Consider the following 13,537-nt stretch of genomic DNA (forward strand, 5'->3'; position numbering starts at 1 on the left):
TTTCCGGAGGTTGCCAGTGAAGGACCAACACATTTCAGACAGCCAGACCTGAGGAGTTTGGGAGCAATAGAGTCACTGTGCCTGAGGGACTTCCACAGGAGCAGTGGCCAAGTCCTGTCAGAGCCAGACTCCCCTGTCACCTTTCAACTGCCTCAAATGTCAATTCTGCTCCCCCAGATGCCAGCTGAGTCCATGCTGTCACCTCCACATTCCCAAGAACATCTAATCCTTCCCAATCCAGAGAACTGCCCCTCAAGCACTCTTGCCTATCCCTCTTCTGCCCTGCACCTTAATCCTTTCCCACACAAGTCCTCACTCTTCCCTCAAGCCCATTCTCACCCACATCCAGGCCCCTGCTCTAAGCTCTGCTCTTGTGTCATTGCACAGCCTTGATCTCACCCATGGAATGCAGCCAGAGTTAAATTTAGCCAGGATCCACCAGGCTGGAGCCTGTTCACGTGCCCAGCCCGCAGCCACTCTTGCCTGTGCTGGCACAACAGGAGCGCTGCACCACCCAGGCTGTGCTCCAACAGTGGTTCCCATCTGCAGCTTTGGGGCAACAGCCTTTTCAAATGAGGGAAAAAACCCCAAGAGTTTTACCAGCTCTCCCTTTCACTATGACTTTTCCCCACACTAAATGTTCCAATTAAACTTCCTAATTCATGAACACCCACTAAACAGCATCTCAGTGTGAATGAAGACTTCTCAGCTTTGGACAGTGGCTATAACCACATCTGATAAATACCATCCCCAGTCACCAGCAAGGAACTGTCTCATCTGATTCTTTCCTAGTCTTGAGAATTCACTTGGCTACAAACCTTAAGGAGACCAGAACCAGTCTTTGCATTCCTTACCTCATAAACCTGGGTCTAATTCAAATGACCAATTTATTTGTCACTATAAAATGCACTACACTTACCATTCACCAAGTAGCTGTGTAACCTTTATTCAAGAAAGAAATGTTTTTTCTTATTAAGAAATTATTCCTGACTTGGATTCACCAATGTGTTACCCTCCGTGTTACAACACCAACAACGAAAACAAAACTATCAGTAAATTAAGGAAAATTTCATCATCTGATGTTTATTCACCAGGAAAGTGACTGCCAACTTCTAAACTCATTCCAAGTAATGCATACAGCAATAGTTTAGTCAAAGGATCTCAGCAAGTAATCATTTTCATACTTCCTTCCCCAATGAGAGCTAAAAAAAGGAATCACCATCTGAACAGCCAGTTCTGCTACTACCACCAGCTCTACTTAAAAGTGTGATACACCAGAACTGGGTACCAAAGGGCACTTTCTTGTGATTTCATGCTATAAAAACTGTAGCATCTAATTAAATATGACCTACTTGACTGGAAAGCTGCTGAAAAATCTTTTAACTTCTCTTCCCCTATAAAACTCTCTTAATCCCACCCTGTTTGCAGCAGGTCTCTGCTGGCATTTGGACTGAACAGACTCCTTGCCCTAACTCAGATCACCCATCCCAAGCCCTCACTGTAGAAGAGGAAATTATCATCAAATTTTGATTAAACAAGGAAAAGCCAAACAAACACCCCAAACCATCAAAACCTGATAAATCCCACCACCTAAACACATTTGGGAAAAAGGTAAGAATATTTCTGAAAGCCCTACAGCCTGAGACTGGGCTTTTTACCAGGAAAACCAACATAAGTCAATAGATACTAACATTATAGCCCTTTGCCTTCTCCCCCCACTTCCTCTCCATCAGGTTATTTTACTTTGTTTACAAAGATCAACGTTTTGAAGGTTTATTTACTTGTTACCCATAATAACAACTGTCATTCATATGAAAACAACTCTTCCTTAAAAAAGGCTGAACTGGATCACCCTTTACTAGTGCTTGTACTTTGTATTGGAGCATAAGAGTCAGAACAACCTGATGTTTACACAACTGATGGCAAGAGAATATAGAATTAGTGTTACAAAGATAAAAGATCAAACATACCACAGTTATGTTCTTCCTCTCACAATAAATTTGTAAGCTTGTATTTCACAGCACCTTTTAGTAAAGGGCTGCCAGTGCTTTTTAACAAGGATTAAAAATATGCAAGGCTCTTATCTAGGTTTCTCAGGAAGAACCAGTATCCTGTTTCATGTTGCAATTGAAAATAGAAACACAGATCAGAAAATAAATTGATCTGCTTGAGACAATTTCTTTGGTCTGTCACCCTCTTCCATCAAAGCCTTCTGAGGAGAAACAGCCAGTGGTGCCAGGAGTGCCTTGGCTAAGTGCCTCCTACACCAGCCTGTGTCAGGAATTTCACCCTGCTGGAGCTGCTGGTGTGAAGGGGGGACTGATGAACAGTCACAGACAAGACCATGGAGTTATCCCCAAACTCACACCAGTCCCTAGTTGAGTACATATATTTTTCATCCTATCAAGACTAACACTTCTTAATAATCAAAAATTGGGATTCTTCAAATATCAGCAGCAACATTATCCTGAATTTAATTCTTACTGTGTCTTAAAATCCGTATGAAGTATTAACACAAAACTGGAAGCCACATTTTAGTTGCAATCACGGGTACAACAGAGCAGTGAGGGGAAGGGGAGGGGAAGCGTCAGAGGCAATTCCCCTGCTGCCAGAGACACCTGTGCAAGGCATGCTCTTCCTTCTCTGAGACACTGGAGCTCCCACACATGCCAAGCACAATTAATGCTTCAGAGTGTGGGGTTGGAGGCAGCCAGCAGCTGGCTGGCACTGATTAAGAACTCTTCCATGCTTTCTCTAAGATTGTTTGGGAAAGGAGGCCAAATGGGTGAAGAAACTGCCTGTGTGAGTTGTTACAGAGGGTCATGGGGGACCTGTGCCCCACAGGATGTGCACTCCAGCACCAGAACTTGTAAGAGATTCCCACTTCTAACTCTCCAACACATTTCTCCACCCTCCAGGGAAGAACTAAATTTGTTCTTGCAGTCATTTCTCTGCACAGCTATTGGGATTCATAAGCCATTTCTTCTACATTACTGCTTCTAAAGAAAACTCACAGCTAGCTCTAATTTTGTTCTTAAGGCAATCTGCTTTATGGTATTCCTTTTGTACAAACTTACATTACCACACAATTCAGTTCATTCTGCAGAACCAGCCTTGACATCCCTTCTACTGCTGTAGGGATTCCTTTCAAGAGCCACCTGGCAGCACACAGCTAAGGACAGATTCCCAGAGGACTTGGCCACAAATGCCACCTGAGGAGAACATTTCTCATAAATGTCTGACTTTAAACCATTCAACACATGGTCTTGTGTAGTGCTGGAGGTTGGAAAATCCTAATGCCTCTTATGTTGAAAATACACCATATGGATGAACAGGCCACCAGATCAGGCTTCTGTCTTCCTGTAATTCGCCACAGTGACTGAGAAAATTAAACCCCACTGTTTCAGACTGCACAGCTCAGCTTGACCAGATCTCTCAGTCTATTTTGTTATCTTATGGGAAACATTACAAAAGGACTGTAAATCATTGTAAACATCAATAGCTCTTCTGTTGGCTTTTAATCTTTTTACTCTGCAACCTATTCCAGAATATGACTTAGATTTTCATTAAAGTAGCAGGGCCAGTTTCTGAATTCCTCTAGTAAACACTTCAACTTCTGGTGTATTAGTGAAAGCCTACAAAAATACTATTTTCTTATTTTTCCAAAGGAATAAAAAAAATACCAAACCTAGGTACTCTATGTTTCAATCTCAAAAAATTTTAATTAGCTTGACAAAAACCTACATGAGCTCTCAATGTCCATCCTTCCCCAGAACTGAATTACCACCCCTCCAGCAAAATCCCCTCACAGCCTGCTTTCTACTGCTTCCTTCTTAACCAAAGTGAGAGTTTTCATGAAAGCACAGTTTAGAAGCTTTTCAATAACAGCAAAAGCCTATTTCTGTTCTGATAGGCATGAAAAAAACCAGCATTTTGATGGCCCTCACTCATACACAGAACTAAAGCCAGCAGTAGGGTTTTGCTCTGAAAATACAGACTGGTATGGAGGTAAAATCAGGAAACTTGGATTTTGTTTAAATTCTCTAAAGTAATTTTACATATTTTGTTCAGCATGTAGGAACTTCTTTAAGTGTGTTGTATCATTTTTATAGATTAATTCAGACATACCTCAGGCAGATATTACAGACCTACCAGCAATTTGGACTAATATGCAGGAATTCAGTTACAACACCAGAAATCACAACTGTTTCCATTTCCAAAATATATCAAGCCAATAAATTATGCTCCATACTAATCACAATGTTTCTGTCTTACTGATTGCAGACAGCACTTAAGCAGTTTAAGAGTCCTTCAAGTGCACTGTAGGACTAAAAAGTTTAAGAAACTGACAAAGCCCCTCTTTCTGTCCACAGATATCAACTAGTAGAGCTCAGAAAAACAAAGCAGCAAATTCTGCCTCTGATATTATCACCTCTATTATATCTGTACTTAAAAAAAAAATTAAAACCACATGGTGTCCACATATTTAAAGAATACCCAATAGATTTTCTTTTGAACAACAAGTTACTTGAAATTGTTCCAGAAACTTCAGTAAGGTGATTTTTACCTGGAGGTCCTGTGATATTTCAGCTGTGGGAGGTGGTGGATATTCTTCACATACAGCAAGGCTCCGAACTAACTTTAACTTTGTGTTTGACTAAAGGAAAGTATGTAAAATTAAAAACTATGGCTTATAAAAGATTATATAAATATACCATAAGCCTTTATTTTTTCATTCATTATATGAAAAACAAAATGGCTGAAAACTGCATTTTTAAAGTTTTCAACAGAATAAATCATTCCCTTTAGGATGAAAATACCCAAGCAATTGCAGATTTTGAAGGCACTACCAGCACAATAGAGCACATCTAATGAAAAGTAAATAAAATGTTGGGCAATAGTTTCTCTCCATAACAATAAAAAGCCACCAAAAATATAAAGGCAAATCACAAAAGCAGACAACTAGGCAAAACAAAAATCCAACAGAATAAAACAAAGCTACAATGCCAAAAAATAAAACTAAAGGCACTTTCCACAAAGTAACGAAGCTGCACCAAGCATGAAGGGCTCCCTTCGCATGCCAGCACACCGGGCTACCGTACCTTGGACCTTTTGGCTGTCTGTCCAAAGGACTGCGCTGGCCGCTGGCGTCAGGCACAACAGAGAAGGGTTACATTAAACTCAGTGGCACAAGTTTGTTAATGCAAAAGTCTGTACAAGAGAAAGCTTTGACAGTTAGCACTGGCACGGGCAGATCTGTGAAAGGAACAGCAGGTGCTTTTGGCTGACGGACTAGGCGCTCTCCCACTTTCGTCAGGCTTGTCCTTGATTTCCCTTCTTCATTTATCAACAATAGACATTAGAGCACTTTAACAGGAACCAAACATTATCCTTGTTCAGTGGGATCCAAGCAGTTTACTCTCACAGCCAGCTCCCTACACTTTCAATTCTTGTTTCCTAATTTCCTTGGCAACATGACATGGTTTTTATAAATTTTCTTCCTATTCCTGAAACCTACCTGGAAGAATGATATTAAAAAAAGAAAAGCATTGCCTCTACCACGGGAAGAGATAACCAATTATGACTTATCATAAGCAGCTTAAGACATATGGGGTTTTTTCCTTTCATTTTGGGACCTCTAAAAGTATATTTCAAAATGGGCTACTGATCTTTTTTTTTTCTTTCATTTAGTAACTTATTATGCAATAATTTGCCTTTTTCTCCCCAAAGCCCTTCTTCTGTTAATTTGTTCCTTCAAAAAATAAAAATTACCAGGCTTTTACTACAGTATGCATAGCTGAAAGGTACATTTGAATCAACAAAAGCATTTAATGATTTTGTTAACTGCATAGTTAAAACTAACTAAACCCCCAGCGCCAGTAGCACAAGAATAGAAACATTTAGAGTGGCATCACATAATTTAAGTACTGGTTTCCCTGAAGAACTAAAACTGATGAATAGACAAGCTTTTAACAGAACTGGTTTTAGTGAGCACAAGCCCAATATTTGTAAGGAGAAATTAACATCATTAATGTAATTTCAAATGTTGTTTAATGGACAATATTTCCTCCTTTTAAAAGGAAAATAAATAGAAACTCCATTGGAAAACTCCATGAATGCAGCTCTCCTTGCCTTAGCTCACAGGAGATGTCTATCAAGTGCCTGAACTTCTTAGCAGGACATACAACATTGCTAAAAAGAACACCTCACCTACAGCAAAGAGCTCTGCCATGTAAAGGCAGAACTGCTTTTTCTCTCATTTTCCTCAAATCCCACATGTCTATTTTGGATGTTGCACCAGCTTAGCTGAGGAGCAGCAGAAGGGGAGCTCATTTAAGCTCATTTCACTATGTAACAGCATTTAAAATAGCTGCACTGAAAACTAACTGAACTCATCAGCAGCTTTTTAAAGGAAACTTGCTGAGATTTTGAGCAGAGAAGACAGATCAAATGCTTCCATACCTGGAACCATACAGAGACTTTGAGTTTTTCTGTTGCCTGCAAGATGTTTTTTCCTTTCCATCATCTCCTCTGAAAGCATTCCTTGCATGCTGAAAGCTGGCACTGCATATCCCCGAAAAAGCTTCTGTTACACCAAGCTACTAGATGTCAAAAACTGGATGATTTCCCAAGCTCCTATCAATTACTCCAGCTTCAATTAGCTGGTGTGTTCAAAACAAACAGTGCACATTTCAAGTCAAATCAGGACTGTCAGTGGTCCTCAGTTCACTGTCAAGAGGCAAAATAATCTATACTTGAGCAATTGCCTATCTTTTGCAAAATTTTGGAAGCTTTGAAGCCAGTATATAAGCCAAAAGAATATATGGAAACAAACACCCCAGATCCAGCATTTCATAGGGCACAAGGGGGAATTCAACCCAGTTATACAGGATATCGAGCTAGTGCTCTCTAATTAGGTAAGTCACACACATTTCAGTTATTTTTAAGAGTGATTTGGAAAAAAAAGAGAAGAAATTGTTGCTGGGACTAAACCAACACCAACAATATTGGGGAGAACTGGGGGGGCCACTGTAGACGGGAGGCTTTCCCTTACAGATACTTACAAGTATCACCCCACCCATCATATTCAAACTTTTCATCTAGAAACAACTGCCCTGTACAACACTCCTGGGATAGGTGTGGATTCCTGGCTTTCCTGTATGACTTTAAAGATGTCAAAACACGAAATCCGAGCCCGCAAACCCCAGCTGTAACTGTGAGCAGTAAGCACCACACAGGGGTCAGGTGAGAAGCTCTGGAACAAAGCTGGTACGGCCGGACTGCAGGCACAGCTCAGCTGAGGACGGCCTGGAAATCCAAACCCCAAAGTCCTCTGGTACCACCAGCAACTGCACTCTCAGAGCTTGAAGATGGGTGGGTACAATCCAATGATTGCTTTCTTGGACAAAACCACACTGACAGAGAATGACACCACTTCTACTGGAATTCCAGGAAGTAGGTAGCCAATGCACATTGGAGCTGTTAATGCACATTTTCTCTCTTTTCAGGCCCATCAATTTCATCTCTGTCCTAATTTCTCTGCATATACTAAGTTTTGCGCCTACAGAGCATCTTTATGCTCCCCATTTGTGAAAAAGAATTTCTAGCTAGTTTAGAATATGCAATCCTTGGTGAGTGCAAATTAGGCAATTTCTTTATATTTGCAGTTCTCAAAGACTTTTACTGCCTTGAGAAAACACTGTGTTAATGAAAGCCCTATTTATAGTCATTATGGGCATGATTTCAAGACAGTGTTTAAAAGCAAGTATTCCAAAGAATTGCATATTGAAAATAATGATTAGGTTCTTGCCTTTGATAAAATCCCACAAACACAACTTTTAAGACCAACTGCTATGCTACATTTCCAACTGCAAAATAAAAAGGAAAGTACGATAGCATTTATCAAAAACATAAATATCCAGGTTTGCAGTAGGAGTATTTGCCTACTTTATTTTTTCCTAAGTACCTCACCAGATCACGTATACTAAATGCAAAGTAAAGATCTGGAGCTGTTACATGCCTTCCTCTGTCATCACTGTGCTGTCTAAACAAGCTGGATAAAAACAGGTCAGGCACAAGATGGCAAACTCAGACGTGTGAAAGGTTTTGTGAGAAGGGGCTCTATTTCTGAAGTACCATTTGGGCATTTCTGAGGATAGGCACAACATGACAAACCTGAACAAAGAGTGTTCTAAGGACATTCAGTTTTTTACCTTTCTGCAAAATTAGGTCTCAATTTTAAATCCAGTCAAGTGTTACAGTCCCAAGGACCATGGATAGCTTTGGAATGCTGAGGGGAAGAACAGTGTGGCCCATGATTACTTGCTGTCCTGCAATAGTGAGCAGTGACAGCAATTTTCCATGACACAGTAGAGGATGACTGATGGAAAAATAGTTTCACCCTTGGACATGGAGGCAGCTCAACAGTCAGAGAATCTGCCTGATTATTTATCTATTCAAAAGTATTACATCACATATTTTGGAGACAAAACCAGGTAAATCCTGACAAGACCAAAACAGCTGGGGAGGAAGCAAAAAAAGGCTTCAGAGAACTTTACCTGAGAAACAAGGGAGAGAAGCCCAAGGTTTGTGCTAGTATGGAAGGAAGATACTTGTAGAAAGAGAGATGTCAAGTTGCTAAGTAAAAAAATATCTAATTCCCCCAAAGGACAAGGGTATCTGCTTAATTAGCATAAAACAAAATCAGAATGATACACACTTAACACAATGTTTGCCTTGCCCTTATCATACAGTAGATGCATACAACTCTGTGCTCATGCCATGAGGCTTTTCTGGGTTTTAAAAGCGAAATCTTCCTAATAATAAGCATAAGTTACTATCTTGCAGGATAAATCCAGGATCTTTAATTTGTTGCAAATATTTCCTGCTGCTTTGTCGTTACAGTGGATGACACTGCCTGTCTCACCACCCAGAGACAGAGGCAACACAGAGCCTGTATTCAAGCTAATTCTGAATTCATTTGTTGTCACCTGGCCTGGATAAGATGAACAGGTAGGAGACAACAGTGACTGGTGAGCCAAAACCTTTTTCATCACAAAACCCACCATAGTGCTGACATGCACATGACTTCTGTAAAGTACTTCTCATAACAGTGCCTCTTGTCTGCAGTGCCATTTAAATGGCACTTGAACCTCACTGCAAATATGCCAATTTAGAAATGATCTCTGTATCAATTACACTACTTTTGCACTGCTTAAAGAAATTGGGAGTGCTGGCCATATACTCTGATCAGGTATTTTCCTCTTTCACATTGTACCTCCAATAGCAGATACAGCAGCAAATCAGTTACTAATGCACAACCTCAAAATAATCTGGAATTTACCACCACAGTTACATTTCAAAATATAATCATCAGTTTCTGGAACTGTGCAGTTCCAGAATTCAACCCATATCAAGTTTAGACAGAGGAAAATTCATAGCCTGTTTCTTTCTTGGCTGTAAAGAAGTCAAAAATGAAGTGATAACTGTACTCAGGAATGTGACTATAGTTTGTCAGTAGGTACCAAACCTATTCTGCTCGTAGGAAGGAAAGCCAAACACAACTCCCATGCAACCCCCACGCCCAACCCATCCTCTGATGCACTCAATTAGTAAGCAGAAGTACACAACAAATTCCAGTAAGTTTCTAATAATCTTTTCTAACATTTCTCAGCAATTTCTTTCCTCTTTTTCCCACCACCACAATAACATTTAACCTGCACTTAATGACAAGTACTGTGTCCACTGAAATTTCATCAAACTGTTTAACCATCCGTTAGTTAAAAACTTGCTGACTGCTACTGTTCCACAAGGGTTTTCTAGTATGGACAACCCCAAACTTTTGTTTTGTATTTTAGCATAAAACATGCTTTAAATGAGAAATTCTCAAATATAAGACATATATTTGCAGTGGCAGCCTCCACAGTACAAGTGACATTAACTTCTACTGATTTCAGTTGTTGCAAGGTGCTTGCTCACAGTAGCCAGGTTCACCTGGTAACTCACTGTCTTCCTGCCACTCCAGAAATCTGCATCCTCAGCCTCAGTTTTTAATTAAACTCCTCATGTAACAGCAATGCTCTGATTCTGATGGAGACTCCTGGACACCACACTAAATGCACTGACAGCAAAGCTGTTTCCATCCAACAGCCTTCACCACGCAGTGTCCAGTTCATTTTGTGGATGTGAGATAATTATTTCAGAGAGCAGCTCTTGCTCCTGCACAAGCACCTAACCAAGCAATCAACCCCCTGCCAAACCCCCAGCCTCTGGCAGCACTGGCAGGTTCATTCCTCTGCACTCTGACAAGACAGCAGCAGTTGTTTGCAGGAAGGCTTATTTCTTATTTGCCACTTGAGTCCCACAGAAGTTTCCTACACTAAAATTCGTTAAATGAGAAAATGTGAATGAGATTTTTCCAAATTACTGAACTGTATGAAAATAACGAAACCTTAGATTAAGTTTTAAGCTCGCTACTAGAATATTCCATTAATTAAAGAAAATACCAGCTCAGCTATAATATCTCCCAGCTTTCCAGTAGCAGTTATTTCTCGTGCTACAGGAGAAGTATTTCATTTCAAGGATTTATTTTTTCCATAAAATTATCTTTTTACACTGATGCCAGCCTTAATAAAGCCAGCAGATATTAAAGTGTAAAACTATTGTTATTGCAGTGGTCTACAAGATTTATCTGGAGGCAATTTAACATAGCAGATAAAGCTTACTTCACTCAGTGGAATATTGAATTGTTAGTCTTGAACAAAACTACTCCCCAAAGAACCTTCTACTCAAATCTCAATAACAAGAATCTAATAAGCTACTGTCCTGTTTTTGCAACGCACAAGAGAATCCCTCAGATCCCAATCAGGATTTCTATAAAAAATTGTTTAGTATTAACCCACAGACACAAAATACCTATAGACAACTATAGCTTTTGCCAAACACAAACTTCTGTGTTTCATTTTACAAATCTGGCCTGTTTTGTAGGTTGTGTCAGAAGTCTTCAGTTGTTTTCCTGAACTCCTCACCTCATGTGAGCTGCTTACAGTCCTCAGTGACCAGGTGGGAAGCCTGAGCCAGGAGCGAGCTCTCTTGTCCCACACCTCAATCTCAGAGGTACTAAATCTGCTGCCACAAGTTCCTAACCTTTCCTTATCAGTGCATTCTCCATTGACACAAGGTATTTTCACACTATTTGCTTTGCCTCCTTCTCACTTGAAATGTGATGCCACAACTTATAGGTACTTCTCCCACCTGCAAAGGCCACCCATTTATTTACATGCCTCAGCTTTCCTACCTAAAAGTCATGTACCAAAGCTGTGAAGCAGTGAAGATTAGAGAGAGAAAGGTGTAGGGAGTCCCTGCTGCCCACCAAGGCAGGATGATGCTCACCAGCTCATTCTGCCACTCCTGTGGGGTTTCTGCAGGTGGCTGGGGCAGCACCCAGACCTGCTGTCCTCAGCTCAGGATTCCTCTGACTCCTGGGGATTTGGATTACCTACACCTGATTACTTCAGCCTTCTGCTGAACAGCTCTGCTGGAAAATCTAGACCTGAGCCACCTGTAAAGTGCTACAGCTCAAGAGCCAGGCTGAGCTGCAGCACCTTGTTCAAAGCAGCAACACTCAGCGCACACAGCCCAGCTTCAAACTCTGTCAGGATTCAGCAACAGCAAAAGCCAGTCTGAGTTTGTTCCTTGTTCTGCTACAATGAAAGACTTCACACATGCATTCGGGGAAACACAAACACGGGCAAATTGTCTGGTTCCCAGCAAAACCACTCATCTACTTCAAAGAATTAAAAATGACTGAGTCATATTTACATGAGTATAAACAGAGAAGTGGGGCAAAGGAGGAGAGAGGAAGCAATAATCATCATGCTTGCTTCCCTAACACCAGCCAAGTTTTCCTCACTGCACCAAAGAAACATATAAGAGGATCAAGAGAATGCAGAACAACAAGACACAGACTTATTTAACATGATATACTAGTGAAAAACAAAGTGAAAAGCTTCTTACCGGCATATTGTTTTTGTTATCAGGACAATTTTCATCCTTTTCCACTTGAATCTGTTCCCGACTTCCTGATTTTTTAAGGTTTTCAACTGGGTCTGTATCTTTAAATTCAGCTTCTGAACCCTTCATTGCATCAGTTTCATCTTTTACAGTAAGAATATCAGACATCCTCATTAGAAAAGGTTATTTTAAAATTCTACAAGAAATATGGAACCTTTAGGACAAAAAAAAAAGTGGATTATTGAGTAATTTAAAATTAGTCAAAAACCCCACACATACCTAAACAGCTACCCAAAATAAACATGATTTTGCTACAAAAAGGATCCCCCCCCCACCCTCTGCTATGACACTTTTTCCTGTCTTGTATTAGAGGGAGTGATTTCTTTTTAACCACTTTTATCAGTGGCCTGTAACAGCAGACATCTAGACAAACAAGAATTAAGAGCTACACTGTTGGATAAGACGCACAGATTTTTCCCTTCCACATTTTAAAAATGAACACCTGGACATTCAGATACTCCAAATCAAACTAGGCTCCAACAGAAACAAGGGATGATTTTCTCAAAGGAAAAGAAAATTACATATAGATTTATTTTAAAAGGGTTGAAAGTAAATAGATGAATCATAATGCACCAAGTGTGCAAACATTCATAAATTTCATGAACTTTTAAAGTTTCCTTGTTGACAGGTAATAACTGGACAAGTTCTGAATGCAAGAATTATCTTACTTACAAATGTAGCAAAACTAGTCTTAATAAAATTAAGCATTCTCTCAAAAGCAACAAAAAAGAAACAATTTGGTAATTAGGATAATAACTATGATCAGCAATTACAATTTATGATAATAACAACTTAAAATACTATATAAAGATAACTAATGATTAAACTCCAAATTTTCCATAGGAAATAAGAAACACAACTCTTTGTCATTACTCAGCTACAGTGCAAGATGTAAAACCAAGGATTTTCCATTTCCTAAAAGAAATAAAGATCTGAATGCCTAAAGTCCTTCATAAGAAACAAATAACAATCCAATAATGTTATGGAAAAGCTTAGTATTTGATTTAGTACCTGATATGTCCTAGAGTTTGGGGATTGTGGTCTCCCACAAAAATAAAATAGAATAATCCGAAGATCCTTTTCACAGTTGTCAGCCAAGATGTCAGTTGTGATGAACCATCTGGAATCTGGCAGGAGGAGTCCCATGTCCTTATCCCCAGTGTAGAGTCCTGGACAGAACTATTTTGTCTTGAATCAGCAAGAACATCCCTTTTGAATGCCTGAAAATCAACAAAGGAAATGCATTATACTTTTATTTGCTGTGGGAGGGTAGATGGAACATGACATCTAAAAGCTTAAATAGTCATTTTAAGAAAAAAAACCAAAAAGAAAGAAGAAACCAGCATTTGTCATATCCATCCTGCTTGCATTATCAACCATCAGTAACAGTTTCATTGGACTTCCAAGACATTTCTGCATTACAAAGTTAACAAGTAGTCATAATAAACATTTTGTTGGCATTCCT

General features: G+C 39.8%; 1 protein-coding gene across 1 annotated transcript in view; it reads right to left on the reverse strand.

Annotated features, from left to right (window-relative positions):
• Window positions 1–13,292, reverse strand: part of R3HDM1 (R3H domain containing 1) — a 51,694-nt gene extending 38,402 nt beyond the window's left edge. Inside the window, 4 exon segments of the mRNA XM_017740162.1 lie at window positions 4,568–4,657; window positions 5,103–5,144; window positions 12,016–12,226; window positions 13,084–13,292. Of these exon segments, the coding sequence (XP_017595651.1) occupies window positions 4,568–4,657; window positions 5,103–5,144; window positions 12,016–12,186 (303 nt within the window). The 5' untranslated portion in view covers window positions 12,187–12,226; window positions 13,084–13,292.
• Between the last annotated feature and the right edge of the window lie 245 nt (window positions 13,293–13,537).

The sequence above is a fragment of the Corvus brachyrhynchos genome, unplaced genomic scaffold (assembly GCF_000691975.1).
Source record: "Corvus brachyrhynchos isolate BGI_N302 unplaced genomic scaffold, ASM69197v1 scaffold126, whole genome shotgun sequence".
NCBI classification, from domain to species: Eukaryota; Metazoa; Chordata; class Aves; order Passeriformes; family Corvidae; genus Corvus; species Corvus brachyrhynchos.